Source organism: Dermochelys coriacea, chromosome 6 (assembly GCF_009764565.3).
Source record: "Dermochelys coriacea isolate rDerCor1 chromosome 6, rDerCor1.pri.v4, whole genome shotgun sequence".
Lineage (NCBI taxonomy): Eukaryota > Metazoa > Chordata > Testudines > Dermochelyidae > Dermochelys > Dermochelys coriacea.
The window spans coordinates 114,911,275-114,936,549 of NC_050073.1; the positions used below are offsets into that span (position 1 = coordinate 114,911,275).

At 40.1% G+C, this 25,275-nt stretch overlaps 1 protein-coding gene across 4 annotated transcripts in view; it reads left to right on the top strand.

The window, feature by feature from the left end:
• Positions 1-25,275, top strand: part of KCNH5 (potassium voltage-gated channel subfamily H member 5) — a 248,667-nt gene that overhangs the window by 155,246 nt on the left and 68,146 nt on the right. For all 4 annotated transcript variants that reach the window (XM_043516732.1, XM_038405932.2, XM_043516733.1 and 1 more), the window contains one exon: positions 19,625-19,877. In XM_043516732.1, coding sequence (XP_043372667.1) covers positions 19,625-19,877 — 253 coding nt within the window. The remainder of the gene's footprint in view (positions 1-19,624; positions 19,878-25,275) is intronic.

The window sequence follows — 25,275 nt, forward strand, 5'->3', positions numbered from 1 at the left end:
ACAGCATCCAGCAAAGGCTATAAAGCTTCAATGGCTATTGCTCAGGTACCTTGCTGCAACTGCTGTGAGTTGCATTGAAGCAAATGGGGGTTTTCCTGCATGCAGTAATTACATGCTGTCAACTGCATGATCAGAGCCAAAATTAAGATTTCTTAGGGGAAAGGTGGAAAGCTTTGTGCAGGTTACTGGCAGTCACATGGCCCATCTGAACTTTGAGTTCTGAAATGAATTATGAAACATCTCAATTATAACAAATGAGAAAATGTTGTATTTCTGAGTTGGCAAACCTAAAAAATACAACAGTCACATAGACTAGATCCTCTCCTTCATGTTCAGGACATATTTAGCACTTTACAAACCACTTCAGGTAGGAATGTTTGGAAAAATCATAAGACCTCTATATTAAACTTTGTGGAAAAAAAATAGGTTGCACAGCACCATGTCATAGAAGTTTTATTTACTGTGTGTGCAACACAACAGTCTCAATGAAGACAGGAAAATATTGCACCAAGTGGTTCAGGAGCTGACATCCTTTTAAATAATGTGTCTCCAATTCTCTGGGGCCTGGTAACTTTTCTATCCTGAAAACTTTTCCATCTTTTGATCATAAGCTTGATTTAATCCTGCAGTAGAAATATAGAAGAAAGAGAAAAGAACTGTTAAATTTGTTGGTCCACCTCTGTGCCGCAGTAGAATTGTTCCCAATAGTACATTTCCTAGTTTTTATATCCAGTCTAGTTTTAAAAATCTCTGGTGATGGCTTCAATCAACCCTGGGAGACTAGCATAGCCTAATATATCTCACTGTAGGAGAGTTTTTTAATGAAATTCAACAGATATTTTCCCTTTCTTGATTTCATTTAGTGCTCACTCTCCTGCCCAGGTGATCAATAATCTATCACTTGAATCATTTCTCCGGTGTTTTTCATTCCTCATGTCCTTCAAAACAGGATGTACGTCTCCAACACACATTTTTTTTTATCAGATTATCATTATGCATAGTAGTAATTCTCAAACTCCTTACATTTGTGTGCACATTTTAGTCTATTTCTATATTTCTTATTCTTCAGCAAAGATTTCTGTTAACTGTGCAAATAATTAGCAAAAAATCTCTAAACTTTGGCAATTGTTAGTATTTATGGATGGTTTTCTTCCATATAGGTATCATTACTAGAGCTGAGCGAATAACAGATTTTTCAGTTGGCTGGAAATTCTAAAAAATCATAAAAAATAAAAGTTGTTTCAGCTTGACCACAATTTTCTTTTAATTTTTGGCCAATTGAAAAGTAAAAAAAAATTGATTTTGGTCAAACTGTATATTTCATTCTCCCAAGATAAAGTGATTCATTTAGATTGCAAGGATTTTAACATGTTTCATTTTTAAAATAAAATGTAAGTTAATATTGAATGGAAAAGTCGCTTTGAATTGAAAAATTGAAACATTTCATTCAGATAATGTTAAAATGAAGCATTTTATTTTTTTCATATTTTGTTTGTTTTTATTTTCAACCAAAACAGTTTGGCATATTTGACTTGAATTCATGAAACATTTCAGCATTGCCAAATCTGCATTTTTCTCCCCCGAAAAACGTTTCAGCCAAACAATTTCATCTAGCTCTACTGATTACATCTTCATTAGTTCCAAATAAATATACTTCATTGCTCTCTTTGTGTTCACTTGTGCATTATGATGTCATTTGCCCCATTATTAGGATACATTTAAGTCAGTCAAGCATGCAGCACAACTCAGCACACTGAAATGATTTTTTCTTTAAATCAAATACATAAGAATGGCCCTACTTGGTCAGACCAAGGGTCCATATACCCCAGTATCCTGTCTTCTGACAGTGGCCAGTGCAAGGTGCCCCAGAGGGAATGAACAGAACAGGTAATCATCAAGTGATCTATCCCCTGTCGCTTGTTCTCAGCTTCTGGCAAACAGAGGCTAGGGACACCATTCTTGCCCATCCTGGCTAATAGCCATTGATGGACCTACCGACCATGAATTTATCTTGTTCTTTTTTGAACCCTGTTATGGTCTTGGCCTTCACAACATCCTAGATTCATAGATTCATAGATACAAAGGTCAGAAGGGACCATTCTGATCATCTAGTCTGACCTCCTGCACAGCGCAGGCCACAGAATCTCACCCACCCACTCCTATGAAAAACCTCACCTATGTCTGAGCTACTGAAGTCCTCAAATCATGGTTTAAAGACTTCAAGGAGCAGAGAAGCCTCCCTCAAGTCACCCATGCCCCATGCTACAGAGGAAGGCAAAAAACCTCCAGGGCCTCTCCAATCTGCCCTGGAGGAAAATTCCTTCCCGACCCCAAATATGGCAATCAGCTAAACCCTGAGCATATGGGCAAGATTCACCAGCCAGATACTACAGAAAATTCTTTCCTGGGTAACTCAGATCCCATCCATCTAATATCCCATCTCAGGGGATTAGTCCTATTTACCCTGAATATTTAAAGATCAATTACTTACCAAAATCACATTATCCCATCATACTATCTCCTCCATAAACTTATCGAGTAGAATCTTAAAACCAGATAGATTTTTTGCCCCCACTGCTTCCCTTGGAAGGCTATTCCAAAACTTCACTCCTCTGATGGTTAGAAATCTTCGTCTAATTTCAAGTCTAAACTTCCTGGTGGCCAGTTTATACCCATTTGTTCTTGTATCCACATTGGTGCTGAGCTTAAATAATTCCTCTCCCTCTCCTGTATTTATCCCTCTGATATATTTATAGAGAGCAATCATATCTCCCCTCAACCTTCTTTTAGTTAGGCTAAACAAGCCAAGCTCCTTAAGTCTCGTTTCATAAGACAAGTTTTCCATTCCTCGGATCATCCTAGTAGCCCTTTTCTGTACCTGCTCCAGTTTGAATTCATCCTTTTTAAACATGGGAGACCAGAACTGCACACAGTATTCTAGGTGAGGTCTCACCAGTGCCTTGTATAATGGTACTAAAACCTCCTTATCCCTATTGGATATGCCTCTCCTGATGCATCCCAAAACCGCATTAGCTTTTTTCACAGCCATATCACATTGGCAGCTCATAGTCATCCTATGATCAACCAATACTCCAAGGTCCTTCTCCTCTTCTGTTACTTCTAATTGATACGTCCCCAACTTATAACTAAAATTCTTGTTATTAATCCCTAAATGCATAACCTTACACTTCTCACTATTAAATTTCATCCTATTACTATTACTCCAGTTTACAAGGTCATCCAGATCCTCCTGTATCATATCCCGATCCTTCTCTGAATTGGCAAAACCTCCCAGCTTTGTATCATCTGCAAACTTTATTAGCACATTCCCACTTTTTGTGCGAAGGTCAGTAATAAAAAGATTGGTCCCAAAACCGATCCCTGAGGAACTCCACTGGTAACCTCCCTCCAACCTGACAGTTCGCCTTTCAGTAGGACCCGTTGCAGTCTCCCCTTTAACCAATTCCTTATCCACCTTTTGATGTTCATATTGATCCCCATCTTCTCCAATTTAACTAATAATTCCCCATGTGGCACGGTATCAAATGCCTTATTGAAATCTAGGTAAATTAGATCCACTGCATTTCCTTTATCTAAAAAATCTGTTACTTTTTCAAAAAAGGAGATTAGATTGGTTTGGCATGATCTACCTTTTGTAAAACCATGTTGTATTTTGTCCCATTTACCATTGACTTCAATGTCCTTAACTAATTTCTCCTTCAAAATTTTTTCCAGGACCTTGCATACTACAGATGTCAAACTAACTGGCCTGTAGTTACCCGGATCACTTTTTTTTCCTTTCTTAAAAATAGGAACTATATTAGCAATTCTCCAATCATTCGGTACTACTCCTGAGTTTACAGATTCATTAAAAATTCTTGATAATAGGCTTGCAATTTCAGTGCCAATTCCTTTAGTATTCTTGGATGAAGATTATCTGGGCCCCCCGATTTAGTCCCATTAAGCTGTTTGAGTTTCACTTCTACCTCAGATGTGGTAATATCTACCTCCATATCCTCATTCCCATTTGTCATGCTACCATTATCCCTAAGATCCTCTTTAGCCTTATTAAAGACTGAGGCAAAGTATTTGTTTAGATATTGGGCCATGCCTAGATTATCTTTAACCTCCACTCCATCCTCAGTGTTTAGCAGCCCCACTTCTTCTTTCTTAGTTTTCTTCTTATTTATATGGCTATAGAACCTTTTACTATTGGTTTTAATTCCCTTTGCAAGGTCCAACTCTACTCGACTTTTAGCCTGTCTCACTTTATCCCTACATGTTCTGACCTCAATTAGGTAGCTTTCCTTGCTGATCCCTCCCATCTTCCACTCCCTGTATGCTTTCTGCTTCTTCTTAATCACCTCTCTAAGATTCTTGCTCATCCAGCTTGGTCTACAACTCCTTCCTATGAATTTTTTCCCCTTTCTTGGGATACAGGCTTCCGATAGCTTGTGCAGCTTTGTTTTAAAGTAATCCCAGGCCTCCTCTACCTTTAGATCCATAAATTCTTCAGTCCAATCCACTTCCCTAACTAATTTCCTTAATTTTTGAAAGTCAGCCCTTTTGAAATCAAAAACGCTAGTTGCAGATTTATTTTTGTTAATCCTTCCATTTAGTTTGAACTGAATTAGCTCATGATCACTTGAGCCAAGATTGTCCCCTACAACCATTTCTTCTATGAGGTCCTCGCTACTCACCAAAATTAAATCTAAAATGGCATCCCCTCTAGTTGGTTCAGCAACTACTTGATGAAGGAATCCATCAGCTATCGCATCTAGGAAAATCTGAGCCCTATTATTATTACTAGCACTGGTCCTCCAGTCTATATCTGGGAAGTTAAAGTCTCCCATGATCATGCAGTTTCCATTAGTATTTACTTTATTAAAGACATCAAAAAGGGCTCTATCCTTATCCAAATGAGATCCCAGAGGTCTATAGCACACCCCAAGCACTATCGTAGGAGAGGCTTTACTAGTTATCTTCCCCAATGTAATTTTTGCACAGACGGACTCTGTCTTATCCATTGCATCGCTTCTTATTTCTTTACATTCTACCTCATCATTGATATACAATGCTACTCCACCACCTTTACCTTTGTTTCTGTCTTTCCTAAACAGCACATATCCTTCAATACCTGTAGTCCAGTCATGACTACTATTCCACCATGTTTCTGTTATCCCTATAATATCTGGTTTCACTTCCTGCACCAGTAGCTCTAGTTCCTCCATTTTGTTATCTAGGCTCCTTGCATTGGTGTACAAACATCTTAATTTTTGCTGTTTGGCCTCGCTCACATTTTGTACCCTATTAGGCACAGTCATTCTATAGCCAGTATAACCTATTAGACTAGTATCCACACCGCCCTCACTCCTTATATACATTCTCCTACCCAGGGCTGTATCCTTTCTTACTTCATCTTCTTCCCTCTCAATGCTAAAATCTAAAATGCTGTGTCAAGGAGTTCCACAGCTTGACTGTGCATTGTGTGAAGAAATATTTCCTTTTCTTTTTTTAAATCTGCTGCCTATTAATTTCATTTGGTGACCCCTTGTTCTTGTGTTATGAGAAGTAGTAAACAACACTTCTTTATCTACTTTCTCTATACCAGTCATGTTTTTATTAGACCTCAATCATATCTCCTCTTAGTTGTCTCTTTTCCAAGCTGAAAAGTCCCAGTCTTATTAATCTCTCCTCATATGGAAGCTGTTTCATACCCCTCATCATTTTTGTTGCCCTTTTCTGAACCTTTTCCAATTCCAATATATCATTTTTTGAGATGGGGCAACCACATCTACACACAGTATTCAAGATGTGGGCATACGATGGATTTGTATAGAGGCAATGTGATATTTTCTGTCCTATCATCTATCCCTTTTTTAATTATTCCCAGCATTCTATTCACTTTTTTGACTGCCGCTGCACGTTCAGTGGATGTTTTCAGAGAACTATCCACAATGACTCCAAGGTCTCTTTCTTGAGTGCTAACAGCTAATTTAGACCCCATCATTTTATATGTATAATTGGGATTATGTCTTCCAATGTGCATTACTTTGCATTTATCAGCACAGAATTTCATCTGCCATTTTGTTGCCCAATCACACAGTTTTGAGAGATTCTTTTGTAGCTCTTCGCAGTCTGCCTGGGTCTTAACTATCTTTAGTAATTTTGTATCATCTGCAAATTTTATCACCTCACTGTTTACCCCTTTTTCCAGATCATTTATAAATATGTTAAATAGGACTGGTCCCAGAACAGACCCCTGGGGGACACAACTATTTACCTCTCTCCATTCTGAAAACTGACCATTTATACCTACCCTTTGTTTCCTATCTTTTAACCAGTTACCAATCCATGAGAGCACCTTCCTTTTTATCCCGTGGCAGCTTACTTTGCTTCAGAACCTTTTGTGAGGGACCTTGTCAAAGGCTTTCTGAAAACCTAAATACACTATATCCACTGGATCCCCTTGGTCCACATGCTGGTTGACCCCCTGAAAGAATTCTAGTAGATTGGTGAGGCATGATTTCCCTTTACTACAACCATGTTGTCTCTTCTTCAACAAATTATGAACAGCTCACATGTTGACACAAAAATACGCAGTTTTTTCTGGTGATGAACAACTGTATTGTATGTAACTACAGGCCAATATATCATAATGTCTAGTAGTTTTTGTGACAGCTAAGGTTTTTAAAAGAAATGTGCTTGAGACTAAAATATAAGCAAATGCCTTTGCTGGGAACACTATACCTTTAACAAATGTGCTTTAATTAATTGTTACAAATAGCATTCAAAAAGTGCAGTTAAATATCTATTCTTAGTCATATATGAGATACTAGTGTTTAATGCCATTAAAGATCTCACTCAGACTAACAACAAAGAAGAAATCCAAAGAGCCTAGTGTTTGGTTCTTGTGCAGATACACAGTGCGGGCAAAGTGAAGGTTGACTAGATGTTACTCATTTCCCCAAAGGGGACAATGAAGAAAAGGACCATGGATCCAGAGCTGGCTGCCTGAAGTAAAACCCCTCTCAGATGGCCTGATCCAATGCCCATTGACTTCGGTGTGTGCTGGATCAGACCCCGAGCTTCCACACTGCAGGGCTTAAAACAGTGGTTCTCAACCAGGGGTCCGGGGCCCACTGGGAGTCCGTGAGCAGGTTTCAGGGAGTCCGCCAAGCAGGGCTGGCATTAGACCTGTTGAGGCCCAGGACAGAGGGCTGAAACCCCACCACCTGGGACTGAAGCCCAGGGCTCCAAGTCCCACCAACCAGGGCTGAAGCCAAAGCCTGAGCAACTTAGCTTCGCAAGCCCCCTGTGGCATGAGGTCCTGGGAAACTGCCCTGCTTACTACCCCCTAACGCTGGCCCTGGCTTTTATATGCAGAAAAATAGTTGTGGTGCCACAGGTGGGCCATGGAGTTTTTATAGCATGTTGGGGAGGCCTCAGAAAGAAAAAGGTTGAGAAACCCCTGCCTTAAAGGACCAATCTGGGCTGGTCTTAGGTGATAATTTGTCCTCAAATTTCATCTTCAATCCACAGTGCTCATTGTTCTTTCTCACTCCTCCTTCCTGCATACCTATGAATAGAGAAACGATGAAACTAAGAGTGTCCCTTTATTTGTATTATTTAAACTGAAACAAGTGGCCTATGATCAACCATATTAAAACACTTAGAAGTCCAAGCTCTAACATTGACAACTAGGACAATACACACAATACATTACATATGCACTGTAGATACCATAATATGATAATACATAGCTCATATGTAGGAGGGAATTTGTTTTTATACAGCCCCTTTCATGCTCAAGGTACCTTGGTTATTCACCCAGTAATGAATTAAATTCAGATTGTGGGTAAATTCATGGGAAAACGCAGCAGCCATTATATATTTAAAAGTCTCTCAAAGGCAGCATTGCACATTATAACCTGTTCTGCTGAGAGAGATAAATGTGAGCCAGAACATTCTCTGAATATGATCTTTTAAGTAGTTGTAAAAATATTTATAGTAACAGCCTGATATATTAAAATGTTCACATTGAATTTGAGCTTCTTAGTTTTAATCAAAATGTGCTTGACAGCAAATGAAACACTAATAGGTTGCAGCTCTCCTCTAAAAATAGGTCATTACACGTAAACTTGCACAACTGTTAGTTTACATCTAGCTGTTTCTATTAAGGTCCCACTCTCCTAATGGCAAAATTGTGAGAAGTCAATAAAGCAGAAAGATTTTCTTTCCTTCAACTCTTAGTTAAAGTTTGGCTTGAGATTCTTTTAGAAAGTAATAAAATCAATGACCAGATAATTTCTAACATGATTTAATGTTACAATAAAAGACACAGGTTGAAAGGAAACAATTTATTCCTCAGCTTTTACGTAGGAATCTATCAGAGCTAGTTTCACGTTGTAAATGGAATGGAAACAATGGGAAAACAATACAACACTAAAACTATTCATTACTAATGGCATGACCCAATATGCAATAATGCAGAAGAGACAGGACTATGGTAAATATTTTCAGGCTGCAATTGTATGAATCATAAATCTCAGAAAATACAAGGGAATTTAGTCCACTCAGCTGTTCATGAAATCTTGAGTGGTCCTATGAAATATTGTTGACACCCCAGTACTGAAACCTGAGATTCATGGCCTCAAGACATCTCTCCCAGTGTCCTGATGCCCTATAACATCAGGCTGCTATTTCTACATGGTCTCATGGTGGAAACTTGTCTGTATGACCTCTACTGCCATCTATCTCTACCACCAGCATGGTCCCCATACTGTATGATCAGGAGCAAAGGTTCTTTGTTTTCTTGCCATGCAAAATTTGCACCATATACAAGGCGCAACAACCATGAAATGTACATATGATTCCAGACTCAACAGGAAAAATAAAATAATCTGGACAAATATTGCCCCTACAAGGACCGCTTGTCAGCAGTGGGTGAATAAGAAGTCTTCCTCACCTCGCAGAACTGTTCAAGCGCCACTCACCGTTACAGTCCACTCCCCCCGAGAGGAGAATGCAGAAAGGGGAAAAGGGAAGAAACAGAACCATGGGCCACCCGCCATCCACACAGGCCTACAGAACAGGGTCTGTGTACTGGTGGGAGCACTCCACTCCCTCCTAATGAATGGTGCTGATTACTTGCCTCCTGTGCTCAACCAGCAGCACCAAGAAAGATGGTGCCTATATAACCCTACCCACTCAGGGTTTGTCTACACAGCAGCTGCGCGGTACGAGTCCCATGCTAGCTGTCCTTGAGCTAGCGCCCCAAAATAGCAGTGTGGCCATGTGGCACAGGCGGTGGCTCAGGCTAGCCACCCAAGTACACACCCAGGTGGATGGGTGGGACTGTACTTGGGTGGCTAGCTTGAACCACCATATGTCCTGCTGCTGACATATTGCTATTTTTAGCGTGCTAGCTCAAAGAGCTAAGGTGGGTATGTCCACCCAAGGTGGGAACATACCCTCAGTAATGCTCTGCCCCTGGTTTGTCATGAGAGGGAGGCAAGAACCTGGGACATCTAGATCTTAAAACATGAGCCTTTATTGCTTGAGCTAAAAAGATAGGTCTGTTAGCTAAGGCAGTGGCAGCCCCATCAACAGTTTATGTGACCCAGCCACGACTGGAGGGAGACAGAGTGCCACAGTGAATGTTTGCTCCTGCCGGGGCAATGTAGCTTTGTACTGCTTCCTGTGCAGGGCTGAGATGCAAAGTCTAGCCTCAGGGAGAATCTTTTCTTTGCATTCTTTGACATCTGAATTATCCCTTTATTTAATGACACTATGGCCCAGATTGAAACAAAAAGTTCCCCATGTAGGTGATAGAACTAGAGCCTGGAATTTTTTGTCAGTCCCAAAACTGTGGGTGCGTTTCTTTTATTTTTATTTTATTGCTGGAGATGGTGAAATTCTGCTGTGTGAATCTCAAGATTTTTTTTCTTATAGCAAAAATTGGTTTTACTACGAATTTCTTAATGATGTTGGCTGACTTCTAATGTACTGTCACCTCCATGAGTTATGTAATGTCTCTGTTTTTGATGTGTACAATATGACTTAAAAGGATGAGCACTCCCTCTTTAGTTTACCTACACAGTACAGGGTGGGATCTTACATTTCATTAATGTGCTCATTACTACATTTTCCAGAGCATTTATTAATCTATTAAAAAATCAAACCAGACCTTCCAGCAGTTGCGTCCCCACAGCCTAATATGGTGTAATTTATCATCACCAGTTGTTTCAAGACCTTCAGACATTTTTTATCTGTGTTGAGAAGATTGAATTTAATTTAATCCAAAATAATTTGTAGCCATTTCTATATGTTTCCAACACTTGTTAGTGTTATTCAATTAAGAAATTTTCCTTGTTGTTACTGTACTGCCAAATTTGTCTCAATGCTCTGGTCACCAGTGTAATTCATATTCTGTATTGCTTAAAAACCATCTTAATCCGTGCAGGGTTAATAACTCTGATCAATCTGCCTAACTATTTGTAAAAAGATCCAAGTTACAGTATGAAAGTGCTCAGTGATTTGCATATCAGCTGTTTCTTAACTTTGCCTCTTAAGCAGCTAATCCGGTGCCCATTGTAAAATGTATGGCCAGATTTTCAAAAGAGCTCAGCACCTTACTTAATGAGTTTTTATGCAAATCCAGTCAGTTTCTTTGGGTGCCTAATAGGAGCTGAGCTCTTTTGAAAGTCTGACCTTGATTGTGGCTGCTGAGCACTTCTGAAAATCTAGCTCTTAATGGCCTCTTCCCAGCAAGGAATTGATCTGCAGGCTCCCAGACAAAAGTGGGCGTATTCTTCCCCCCCTCCCCAAGTCAAAGTTAATTGTGTGTAAAAGTTATTCTGCCACCACTGAATAAATCTCATGGCTGGTGCAGTGAGAGAATGAGAATTTAGATCACTGTAAGACTGCTTCAGTATGTGATTTCTCAATCTGGCATTCCCTGTCATGACTTCAGAGATATTGTAATGTCCATGAAGCCATTCAGCAGCCTTCTCAAACTGGAGACGATTTCAGAAATATTTAAAACCATTCCAGCAGACATTATTTGTATACCATCTTAATCCACATCTTTGTTTTAATTCATTTGCTATTCTTGCAACTCTTTGATAATCTCTGCTCCGCGTAGAATTCTATGAACTATTCTGGAATCTTATCTTAAACTGGCTGAGTACAGTTAAAAAATGCTAGGAGGAAAAAAAAAATCAGACAAGCCTCCTTGGAAATTTTACTGTTCCCTTCCAGATCTCAAGTTTAGCACAGAGACATGGGTGTATTGTACCATTTATTCCTGAGTATTCCAGAGCTTTTAATACCACTGTCACAAGTCTCCGGCTCCATACATAGACATCTCACTCACCATCTAAAGTGCACACATGCGGAGATAGAACCTAGCATCTTCGTTCTAGAAATATGAACGACTACCACATGTGCTAAAGGAAACTGTCTGTCTGCTGTGGTTGTAATATGGCTTATATCCTCTGTGAGCGGGCTAAAAGATGATGATAAAATCAAATCTGAGCATTCTTTTTGTAAGCAATTGAACAGGTTTGATTTTCCACGCAGAAGTGGGTACCTCTTCAGTGCATTACTTGCTCTCAGCAGTTAAGCAAAGCTGTCCCTCGGGTATTAGGGGTCTACAGTGGTTCAATCCAATAGATACCAGTCTGTGGTTTCACAGATGCAAATGTCACCATTTCAGAGTAGCAGCCGTGTTAGTCTGTATTCGCAAAAAGAAAAGGAGTACTTGTGGCACCACATGTGGCACAGAACTCAGAACCTTCTCTGTTAAAAATCAGAGGACTCTATCAACTGAGCTAAAGAAGGTTTTTCTGCCTAGCGGGAGTCTACATTGCCTTTCGTTTTTGGCAGCAGAAGGTAGTGGGTTCTCTTCTTTATGATGTTTGGATGCATGTGCAATAGTTACTGACCGTGAAGTCTGTGGCCACAGATTTATTACATTCTGCAGACTGTATTCTCCCAAGCTTATGCTCTGAAGCTATCAAATAGTAAAGCTTTGTAGTCGGCAACCTTCATATTGATTTCCTCATAAAATGAGGATTCCACGCACGTGCAAAAAAGGGATGTTTTTGATACATCCCTTAAAATATACAAAAAGTAGAAACCATTAACTAACAGGCATATTGTATCCTCTTTGGATATATGCCACTTTAAAAATGTGACGTTTCAGGAGACAATTTAGAGTCTTTGTTTTTAACCATGTAATCAGAATGTCTAGTTCTTACTCTGCTGACTAAGGGCCATTCTCAACAGGGCTTGTATATAACATAGAAACACCTCGTCTGTTACTGTGCTCTCTTAGTAACTTCAGAAGGTTTCTAGTAATTTCAGAAGGTTCCAACTTGTTCCTGCAGAAAATAGAACCATGTTTCCACACCAGAATCTTCTTTACATCAGCGGGAAAACTACCATGCAGAATCTGCTCTGTGCCACCAAATCACCTTCTTACAGTGCTGCCCTGAGTCATGTTAGTGGAGTTGATGGTCTCCATTAAACACCTTCTGAACCCTTGATGCTTGCATTTGTACTCTCAGAAAGGAGCTATAATAAAGGCTCGTCAGCGACTGTAGAGTCCTGTGCTCTAGCATATAGCATATAGCATATGGATTAATAATTGAGATTACCCATCTTTTCACTGTTTTCCCTTGATATTTGCACATTTACTTTTTATTTTCTTCTATATCTAAGATCCTTTGTAAAATCTTTTAACACAAAATACTTCCTATTTAGTTGTCTTCAACTTCATTCTCTGTTCTCAGTTCAAGGAGAACAACATATTCTATACATGAAATTGTTCAGCCTGTGGCTAGATCTTTGCTCCTTGCTCTTTTACTATTGTGCTTGCCAAAGAATGAAGTCTCAGTGTATATGAAGAAGGTGCTATTAGAAGAGTCTCTTTCTAAATGGAGTCTTTTGGATCGTGACTTCAGTTAAATTACTGAATTCTGTGTGATTTACTGAACTGGCCTTTTCTGTGCAATGGAGTTCTTGCCATCCTTCTTGTTATAGTGTTTGATGTTAGAAATACTACTGTACCTTTAAAAAAGAACACTACTAGGAGTCATAGAAAAGTTTGGCTGAAAGGGATCTTGAGAAGTCATCAAATCCTTGCACTGAGCAGGACTAAGTAAACCAAGACCATCCCTGACAGGTGTTTGACCAACCTATTCTTAAAAACTTTCAGTGATGGGGATTCTACAACCTTCCTTAGAAGCCTATTCAGGAGCGTAACTACCTTTAGAGTTAGAAAGTTTTTCCGAATAGCTAGCCTAAATCTCCCTTGCTGCAGATTATGATCATTACTTCTTGTCCTACCTTCAGTGAACATGGAGAACAAGTGATCACAGTCCTCTTTATATCAGCCCTTAAAGTATTTGAAGACTTTTCTCAGGTTCCCCTTCGGTCTTGTTTTCTCAAGACTAAACATGCCCAGTTTTTTTAATCTTTCTTCATAAATCAGATTTGCTAAACTTTTTATGATATTTGTTGCTCTCTTCTGAACTCTCTCTAATTTAACCACATTTTTCTTGAAATGTGGCATCCTGAACTGGACCCAATATTCCGGCTGAAGCCTCACTCATGTAAAGTAAAGCAAGACAATTACCTCCCATGCCTTACATAGGACTTTCCTGTTAATACATTCCAGAATGATTGTTGCCTTTTTCACAGCTGCATCACATTGTTGATGCATATTCAATTTGTGATCCACTATAACCCCCAGATCATTTTCTACAGTAATACCATCTACCCAGTCTATTTCTTGTTTTCTAGTTATGCGTTTGATTTTTTTTTCCTTCCTAAGTGAAGTACTTTGCACTTACGTTTATTTTTAAATTTCATCTTGTTAAATTCAGACCAGTTCTTGAATTTGTCAAGGTCATTTTAAATTCAAGTTCTGTCCTCCAAAGTGCTTGCAACCCCTCCCAGCTTGATGCTGTATACAAACTTTATAAATATGCTCTCCACCCTGTTATCCAAGTCATTAAATACTGAATAGTACCAGACCCAGAACTGATCCCTGCAGGACCCCACTAGATATATCCTCACAGTTTGACAGAGAACCACTGATAACTACTCTTTGAGTACAGTCTTTCAATCAGGTGTGCACCCAATTTACAGTAATTTCATCTAGACCACATTTCCCTAATTTGCTTATGAGACTGTCATGTGTGACTGTATCAAAAGCCTTAGTAAAATCAAGGTATACCCCACCTACTACATCCCCCCTATCCATTAGGCCAGCAATCCTATCAAAGAAGGAAAATAGGTTGGTTTGACATAATTTGTTCTTGACAAATTCATGCTGGCTAGTCTTTATAACTAGAGGTATCCATCAATTAAAAAAATTTGTGCGATTAATCGCGATGTTAAAGAATAATAGAATACCATTTATTTAAATATTTGTGAACTCTTTTATATTTTCAAATATATTGATTTCAGTTACAACACAGAATACAAAATATACTGCTCACTTTCTATTATTATTTTTATTACAAATATTTGCACAGTAAAAAACAAAAGAAATAGTATTTTTCAATTCACCTAATACAAATAATGTAGTGCAGTCTCTTTATCATAAAGTTGAACTTACAAATATAGAATTATGTACAAAAATGCACTCAAAAATAAAACACAAAATTTTAGAGCCTACAAGTCTACTCGGTCCTACTTCTTGTTCAGCCAATCACTCAAACAAACAAATTTATTTATATTTGCAGGAGATAATGCTGCTGGCTTCTTGTTTACAATGTCACCTGAAAGTGAGAATAGTCATTTGAATGGCACTGTTGTAGTTGGTGTTGCAAGATATTTATGTGCCAGATGTGCTAACGATTCATATGTCCCTTCATGCATCAACCACTATTCCAAAGGACATGCATCCATGCTAATGAGGGGTTCTGCTTGATAACAATCCAAAGCAGTGTGGACTGAGGCATGTTCATTTTCATCATCATGAGTCAGATGCCACCAGCAGAAGGTTGATTTTCTTTTTTGGTGGTTCAGGTTCCATAGTTTCCACATTAGAGTGTTGTTCTTTTAAGACTTCTGAAAACATTCTTCACACCTTGTCCCTCTCAGATTTTGGACAGCACTTCAGATTCTTAAACCTTGGGTCGAGTGCTATAGCTATAGTTAGAAATCTCATATTGGTACCTTCTTTGCATTTTGTCAAATCTGCAGTGAAAGTGTTCTTAAAACGAACACCATGTGCTGGGTCATCATCCGAGACTGCTATAACATGAAATATATGGCAGAAAGTGGGTAAAACATAGCAGTGGACATACAATACTCCCCCAAGGAGTTCAGTCACAAATTTAATTAACAGATTTTTTTTAATGATCATCATCATCATGGAAGCAGGACCTCTGGAATGGTGGCCGAAGCATAAAGGGGAGTATGAATGTTTAACATATTTGGTACGTAAATAACTTGTAATGCTGGCTACAAAAGTGCCATGCAAATGCTTGTTCTCACTTTTAGGACATTGTAAATAAGAAGTGGGCAGCATTATCTCCCATAAATGTAAAAAATGTGTTTGTCTTAGTGATTGGCTGAACAAGATATAGGACTGAGTGGACTTGTAGGCTTTAAAGTTTTAAATTGTTGTGTTTTTTGAGTGCGTGCAGTTATGTAACAAAAAAATCTACATTTGTAAGATGCACTTTCACAGTAAAGAGATTGCATTATGGTACTTGTATGAGGTGAAATGAAAAATACTATTTTTGTTTATATTTTTACAGTGAAAATATCTGTAATAAAAATAATATAAAGTGAACACTGTACACTTTGCATTCTGTGTTGTAATTGAAATCAATATATTTGAAAATGTAGAAAAACATCCACAAATATTTAATACATTTCTATTGGTATTCTATTGTTTAACAGTGACAATAAAAGTGCGATTAAATGCAATTAATTTTTAAATCGTGATTAATTTTTTTGAGTTAATTGCGTGACTTAACTGTGATTAATTGACAGCCCTACTTATAACCCTATTATCCTCTAGGTACTTAAAATTTGATTGTTCAATAATTTGTTCCAGTATCTTTCCAGGTATCAAAGTTAGGCTGACTGGTCTATAATTCCCCAGATCTTCCTTGTTCCCCTTTTTAAAGATAGGAACAGTGTTTGAATGACTGATCACTTGGTATTTTTAACTCACTGAATTGCATTTGAAATGGTTTTAATATGTTTCTTGGTATATGAATGTCTTTTATTTTTGATGAGTATGATCACTTTATATTAACCAAACAACAAACAAACCAACCAGGAAATCTGAGAAACTCTCAGGATACAATTCTTGTCCTCCCTCTGTAATATTTTACAGTAATTAGAATTTGAGAGGTTTTTAGTACACTCTTTTTTCCTTCCAAAGTATAGAAGATTGGAACATAAGGTTTGGAAGCCAAAATCATTTAGATGTTTGTAAGATCCATTATGAACACAGGGTTTGGAAATTCTAAGATCATAGCCTCTTTTAGTCAAAGCCATTTATATTATTAAAAGAATGACATTGTTAACAAAGGAAATCCTAGCAATGGTATAAGTCCGATACTAGATAAGAATGGTAAAGTTGCCAGTCATGATGCAGAAAAGGAAGAAATATTCAATAATTTATTATTGGAAAGAAGCAGGGTCATGTATTCATATCTTCCAGTAATAAGGAAGAAGTTTCTGTATTCCATAAGTAAATAGGGAGGATTGAAACAGCAGCTATTAAAAGTAAGCATTTTTAAATTAGCAGGTGCTGAAAACTTGCACCCAGGAGTATTAAAAAAATTAGCTGAGAAGCTATCTAAACCATTAATGTTCAGTTTCAACAAATCATGGAAAACTGGGGATGTAGCAGAGGCAAAACCTAATATTGTGCAAATATTTCAAAAAGTTAAATGAGATAACTCAAGTAATTATAGTCTGGTTAGCTTGACATCGATACTGGGCCAAATCATGGAAAGACTGATATGGGACACAGTCAGTAAAGAATTAAAAGATGGTGGCAGGCAACATGGCTTTATGGAAAACAAGTCTTGCCTAACTTGTTTTTTGATGACATATTATACTAGACTTCTGTAAGGCATTTAACTAGTCCTGCATGATGTTCTGACAAAAAATATCACTAACAAAATCAGTGTAGCCCTTATTAAATTGATTAAAAACTGGCTAACTGGTAGATCTCAAAAGTTATTGTAAATGGGAAACCAATATCCTATGGAAGATTCCATCCCATCATCATCTTTTGCAGGATCCCACAGGAGACATGAGAAAAACATGCATAATAGTGACTGACTAAAGAAGCTCAATCTATTTAGTTTATTCAAGAGAAGGTTACAAGGTGACTTCATCATGGTCTCCAAGTACCTACACGGGGAAGAGATTTCTGATAGTAGCTGGCTGTTTAATCTAACAGAAAAAGGTATAACGGGCTCCAATGGTTGGAAGCTGAAGCTAGACAAATTCATTCAGATGTAAATTTTTAACAGTGAGGGTAATTAAACGTTGGAAGAAGTTACTGAGGGACATGGTAGATTCTCCATCACTTGGAGCCTTTAAATCAAGATTGTCTTGTTGAAAGATATACTGTAGTTCAACCAGAAAGTATGGGCTAGATGTAAAAATTACTGTGCCAGGTTCTGTGACCTGTATTATGATGATGGTCAGATTAGATTAGTATAATGGTCCCTTTTGGCCTTAAACATTTGTGAATATATATGCTTAATATTTACCTTGACTGTCATAATGTACCTGATAAGATAGTAAATCCCCTTCTCAGTTTTCCAATCCATTATCTCAAAGATAACAATATGACTTAGATCTATGAAAACAAGTAAGGGACACATATTAATGTAATTAATTAAGATCTGGATAGTTTATTGTCTGCCAGTTCTATGTTTTGGACTTTTTAGCAATATCATACAATAATAATAATAATATCATTCTTTATAACAGATCTTGATTGAACAGAAATTAAAATTCTAACTTTAATTCATACATTAACATGAGCATGGTTGCCACAAATTTAGTTCAGTGTTGCCTGGATCTCTCTGCTAAAGTGTACCTTGACATTCTAAGGACTGGCAAACTGTTCATGAACTGAGGACTGTCTCCCATTATTGCCTCTGGAGCAAACTGATTTAATTCAGTAGTGTGAGAACTTGTGCAGTGTTATTTGTTGACCTGCAGTTTTCTCTATATATTAGGCTTTCACAGGGTAGTTAATTTGTGTCCACTGGGATTAATTTATACCTTGCCATACATTTTTGTTAGCGGTGTTAAAAAGAGAATATTCCCAAGTAAATTAGCTAACATGTACTTAAGGATTTACATCACTATTAGCAAATTTGAGAAAATTTGCTCATGTTAAATGTGCATTTCGCAAGCCTAGTTCTTATAATTACTGGTGATTCACAGTTTGTCACTTTCTTTCTTTAACTGGTTAGGCTTTGCTAACTTTCCCTTTATTAAAAAAAAGAAAAGGAGTACTTGTGGCACCTTAGAGACTAACAAATTTATTAGAGCATAAGCTTTCGTGAGCTACAGCTCACTTCATCGGATGGCTTATGCTCTAATAAATTTGTTAGTCTCTAAGGTGCCACAAGTACTCCTTTTCTTTTTGTGAATACAGACTAACACGGCTGCTACTCTGAAACCTTTCCCTTTATTGTATCTGTTGGAAAAGCCGCATAAGGTAAGAAATTATCTCACGGGACGGCCAAGATCAAGTGATCTATCGTTGGCTGACGTCAGGTTCACAGTGCAGCTTTTCACTCACTTGTGCTTTATATTTCTTATTGCGAGATTGCATAACATTTTTGTTCCTATTTGTTCTAATACTGAAACTCTTTTGGTATCTTATTCAGAGTGTAAGCCCTTTATGGAAGGGACTGTCCCTTATTATGTGTTTATACAGCACCAGGCACAATGGGGATCTGATCTCAGTTGAGACTGTAGGTGCTTTCATAATGCACGTAATAAATTCTCATCTATTTCAAGGCTTTGGCGACCAGGTTTTTAAATGACATACATCAGTAGCACTTTCAATAGCTCACATGTGCACATGCTGAACAGATAACTAGGTGGTTTGTGCATAGCTTCCCATCTTTACAAACTTGATCTGAAGGCACAAGTGCTGGAGTTTGCTTTCTTACTATTGCCCATTTAAAAGCACTGAAGCAGGGAACAGCCCTGCTTCCACCACTGCCTTATCAACTTGCCTCAATTCTCTGCTTTCGCAGGGACTGTCTCTGTCAATCAGTGAGTTACTCAGATGCCCAGGCTGCTGAGACTGCCAATAAGGGTGCCAATTAGTGCCAACTGTGAATGGTGTGTTTTGTAGAATTTGTAGAACTGATATATAATATAATAATGCCAAGCTCTTACGTAAGACTTCTTATCAGTAGATCTCAAAGCACTTTACAAATGAGATCAGTATCATTATCCCCATATCACAGACATAGGTGGAAAATTCTCTGAATACTGTCTGAAGGTGACAATGGTAAAAATATTCTGCTGTAGGAATGCCTCTTTCTTAAAACACCTACTGATCTTGTATCATATTCCCAGCTGATTTTTCCCCTTCTTTATTCAGGTTCTTTCCATTTGTCCCAAGGACATGAGGGCAGATATCTGCGTGCATCTGAACCGGAAGGTTTTTAACGAGCACCCTGCCTTTCGACTGGCTAGTGATGGCTGTCTGCGGGCCCTGGCTGTGGAGTTTCAGACTATTCACTGTGCTCCAGGAGACCTTATCTACCATGCTGGAGAAAGCGTAGATGCGCTCTGCTTTGTGGTGTCGGGATCCCTAGAAGTCATACAGGATGATGAGGTGGTTGCTATTTTAGGTACTGTGATCTTTACTGAAATGGTCGTACCATACATAAATAATGGGGAGCTGCTCCCCAAGTTTTATCTAACAATCCAGTTTGAAATGTAAGTTACTCAGTCATATCTCTCAGCCTGTCTAAGCAGAGGTGCTTATTGCCATTGTGTCTAAGTGCTTCACGCCAATTAAAGCTGTTCCTGAGTATTGCCTGACTGGCAAAACCCTCACCACTTGCCTTGCTCCCAGTGTGCATGATTGTGTGAGTTTCGTTTTGTTTTTCCTTCTATCCTATCTCTACAATTGAGTTAATCCTGGGAATATGCTATTCCTGGAGGAAGGATTTACCAGAAGATGAGTCTTCCTTCAAGACCTGGCTTTGGCTGCCCTCATGGAGGTGTTCCACAGCTGGGGTGTAGCTGCTAAAAAGGCTCTATCTCTGTGTCTTATCCTATCCTAGTACCTGTAGAACATTAGCTGTCTTGGAGGATCATGAATCTTGGCAAATCTTGAAAGAGAGGATACAGGATGAAGAGCAGATAGATGTAAAACAAATAATTAAGGGGGTGAGATGTCTGGAGAGGAAAATCGCTCAGGCAAATCTTGTGGACTTCATTTGCTATTCTTAGAAAGCCCTTGCCCTTGCTTTGCCAGAGATCATAAAATGATGCGCAGTTTTAGCATCGTGAAGCAGTTGTGTGGGGAAATGCAATTGCAGTGAATGACCTTCCTGAAGGAAAAACACACGGAGCGGCTTGCAGCATTGTATTCTGTTAATTACAGCTTCACCTTGTGATAAATTTCCTCTTAGAATAGAGCGAAGGAGTTTGAGGGGAGAGTGACATTTGGACATTCTGGATAAGGTGAGTTTTGTCATAGCAGAAATGATTTTGCTCAGTGAGCTGTGGATATGCTTTCCTTCTGCTTAGCTTCGAATAATAACTGGTCTTGCCCAGTGGCACTGTAGCAGTGCATTGGGACCATGAAAGATGAGTGGTTGTCATAGCACTGAAACTCTTTGTCTCAAGAGAGACTCCTTTAGCAGTAAATCCGTCACATTTTATTCCTGTAGGAGTGCTCTTTCTACCTACTCTGGCTCACTGGTCAGAGGCCAGGTGTCCCTGAGCATAACAGAATGGCCTCTGTGCGCTTGAAATTCTTTAAATCTTCTACCGGATGAAATGTGTGAAGTTTTTTTTGTGCTCTTGTAGGAGTGTTTTCCATGTTAACCTTCACACTGGCCTGTTTCACTTGCCTGTATTCTAGTCTGGTTGTTTTTTTTTTTCCACTGACACGTAAGTGCTAAATTTTCTTCTGAGTCAGGAACAAAAGACACAGAAACTCTCTGCTGGGCAGTGAAATGACACACTTACATCATTGTAGTGACTTGGCCCTCAGGCCAATACCACAGAAAATGAATAGTGGTTTGAGCCAGATAGACATGCAAATTAGGGTTGACCCAAGCAAATCTAGGCCCCTTATGAGGGCATTTGCTTGATCCCGCTGGCTGAAAAGCCTCTGATTCACTCTGTGACCTTCTCCTCCCCCTGGACCATCCTCAAATTCCTACAAAGGCCACCTGTTGATGAAGGAAGTGGTCAGTGGTGATGGGAGGGTACAAACAGAATGTACATTTGTCTAGGAAATGGGGGGTGGGAAATAATGGGCACCATTTTCCTATTAAACAGGAAGAGGTAGGAATATGCCACCTGCCCCAGCCAGGGCCACATTAAGGTGCGAGAAATGCAGCTAATGCAGGAGGCTCCAGTTATCACCAAAGCAGGTTATATGCCACAGCATGCAACACTGGAGCAGGGGCATTAAACAGGACATTGCTGAGCCCCTGCCGTTACAAGTTTGGCAGCACTGATTGACCTGGTCCTAACACAAATCTCTCACTGACTATCGTGGCAGAATTTATGTCCCCATCAGATTTCTCTGCTTCTTCACAGAAAAATGACTTTCGGACAGGGAAGCAAGGGGAACCATTAGAGTGGTCATGTGTCCCTCCCCAGCAGTATGTTTTGGGTGCCAGGGAAGCTGGCAGAGAGGTAAATCACTGTGGGGCAGAGGATAGGACTGGAGAAGACGCGGCTCCCCACCCTGCATTGGGCTCAGCTGCTAGTCCTGGCTGGGCTGGGGAGGACGGGACTTCTTCTTCCCCTGCATGGCATCCAGGACAGACCCACCCTGTGATCTCTCCCCCAGCTGCAGGAAGTTCTGCAAACTCCCTCCACACACACACTTCCTGTACCCATTGCTCCTCAGCTGCGGGGGGTGGGGGATCCCTGTACAGGGAGCTGCTTCCCCATCCACCTCACCCCTGTGCATCCAGAACCCCTCATGCCCAGACCCTCCCACCAATCCTCACCCCCCCTGCACTCAGAACACCTCTGATGAGTCCCACTCCCCTTGTGCCTGGACCACCCTGAGGAGCCACCCACCCCCTGAGCCCCAATCAGCCACACCTGGATCCCTACCCCACTGAGCCCCACTCCCCCAGCATCTGGACCCCCCCAAACCCTCCACACCCAAATCCCCCAGCTGAGCTCTACCCCACCTCCCACACACAAATCCAGACCTCCCCTGCAGCTGAGCCCCAACCACCTTCACCTGGACCCCCCTGTAGTGTCCCATTACTGTTGCATCCAGCACACCCCTAACAAGTCCCTGTGCATCCAGATCCCCCCCCACACACACACGGATTGCCCCACACAGAACCCTCTCAACCCACACCTGTATCCCCCCCACACTACGCTCCTCCACACTTGGATCCTGCCTTGCTGAGCCTGCCTGCCCACACCTGGCACAAAGGGGGCAGGGCCCTGGGGTGCTTCTGTGGCAGGCCCAGTCCATGCGCTGGGTCAAGGTTGGATGCAGGTTCACCACTGAGTCTGTGTCTGGGGTTCAGGGAGCTGTACCGTGATTTCCCATCTCTGTGCAGCCTGTGGCCTGTCCTCCCCAATGCCATGCTCGAGCCTCCACGTTTACTTGACAAATAAAATTTGAAGGATTTTAAAATATTGTGTGCAGATTTTTTAATTTTTTTGCACAGAATGCCCTCAGGAATAACTAATGGAGGCCGAAATAAAGGAGAAGACAGAGTAGCTATTGTCTTTCTAAATCACCTGAAAGGGCTGAGTTCCTCATCTGCCCTAGCCATGAGCTCAGCTGTGCCTTTAAGGCAGAGCCCAGCCCTGGAAGTGCTGCAGAGCTGCACTGCCCCAAGGGTGTTTGCACAGGAATTCTCTCTCCAGCTCCCTAGCTTGTGGGGGAGTATTCTTGCTGCTGCATCCCTTGAGAAGATGCATCATATGCCCTGGCTGGGCTGCTCAGTGCCTAAAGGCCTGGTGCATGAAGGCTGGCGCCTCCTATGATTTGTGTTCTGTCTCATTGGGCCAGTACACTGGGGATGTCAAGGACTGTAATTACGCCAGGCTACTCTGCCAGGTATGAGAAAAGAGAGCAATATCTGTGCAGTGGCTAATGTACGTGTAGGAAGTGGAGGGAGCACGCCAGTCGACGCAAGTCTTCATCACATCACATCATTCTGTCCTGGCAGGATGCAGCCCGGAGGAAGAAATAAGGAAGAGGAGCAAGAGAGGAAATGTCCTGACCCACTGCCAGATATGCGCGCGCGTGTGTGTGTGTGTGTGTGCTTTTGTGCACTCACATTGCTTGTCCAAGAGGCATCCTCAATTTGTACCCACTGGAGAATCTGAATTGAGACACATACACACAAACCTGATGCATTTCCCTTCATTCTTGAAGATATTAAGACGTTTTAAACTACAGATTTTATGCAAAAAGTCATCAGGTATAGTATTCAGGGTTTAAGCCTCTATGCCGAAAGCTCCTAAAATCGGCAATTTCTTTATCAAAATTTTTTTTGTACTTCAAGTCAGCGAACCATCTCCTGCTAAATACTAATTTCAGTGACAAAAAGGATCCCTCTCTCTTTGTGTTACAGCTCTTTAAAGAAGAAAGGCTTTAGATGCGTGCTACCAAATAAATGATTTTGAGGGTGTTACAATAAAACAAAGCATAAATTACTAATTTGCTGCCCTGAAAAACTTTAAGTGAATTTCATGCAGGCTTTGTTGTTCATTACTGAATATCATTTTTCTGTAATAATGGTGAGAGATCTTCACTTCCACCTCCTACATTTTGTAAATCCAGTATTTATGTTACATGCTGTCTGACTGGAGAGACCTTTAAGCACATCAAGTTAAAGAGAATTGGCTTTAATTACTGGAAGTGCCTTTGATTCTGTCATCACTGCTGACAGCTAATTCAATGAAACAGAGTTACATTTATTGTGTGGCACAGGGATTGGTTGATGGCATAAATCTAGTTTAAAGGATGATAAACTGTTATTCCGGTAATAAGCAAAATAGGGGATTTCCTCATGCTCTGAGCTGATTAGCTGCAAGACTTTCAGGAGTTCTGGAAGAGGATCCCTTTCAGAGGCATTTGCAAAGACATTTATAATGACAATAAGATGGTGCAGTGCAGATCAAAGGGTGAAGAACACCATTTTTATCAGTTTGTCCTGCCATAAGCAGTTCACAAAGAAGGGAAAAGGAACTGCACGTCACCTGGCTCTTCCCTTCCAGCTCTCCTTTGCTCACTGCCTTTGTAGGAGTCCCTCTGAGCATCTCAAGGGGCTTTACATACTTTAATTAAATTCTCACCATACCCCGCCCCACTCTACAGAGAAATACTAGCTTCATTTTAGAAATGACAACATGTGAGGCAAGTGACTTGCTTAAGGTTGAACAGCAGGGCAGTGGCAGAACCAGGGTCGCTGACTGTCACTTCTGTGCTTCAGCTGAGAGATCATGTGTTCCTCTTCCCTATAGGGTGCTCTATCCAAACAATATATATCAAGTATGAATCTCTTGCATGACCTGGTGTGCCTCCTACTCCACCTCTCCCACTTTGCTCACTGCCTTTGTGTGAATCTGTCTGAGGATCTCACAGTGCTTTACGTACATGAATTCATTCATTCTCACCATGCCGCTTTCGCCTCCAGCAGCCACGTTGCTCAGTAGGTTTGGTGTCCCAGACAAGTATTTTCACCAGAGTTACAGTAGGGATGCGCTTGACCCTTTGTGTTTAGGGGCAGGGCTTTGGAGCCAAGGTACTCATCTTTGGAATTTGCTCCCCTTAGAAGCTCATGAAAGCCTGGATCTAGTGAGCTTCAGGGCAGGATGGCGGACCTAGTTATTTTGTTTAGCTCTGTTATGCTTTCGTTCTTGTTTTGTGCCTTAATTTTCTGTAATTAAGGTACCCGGCTACTGTAGCAATAGGCATTATAGAAATGCGTAAAATGAGTGAATAATTCAAATTGAGCCCTGTGATCTGCAAAGTCTGGGATTCTTTAATGAAAATACCCTGGTGTGCCATTAAGTTCTCTC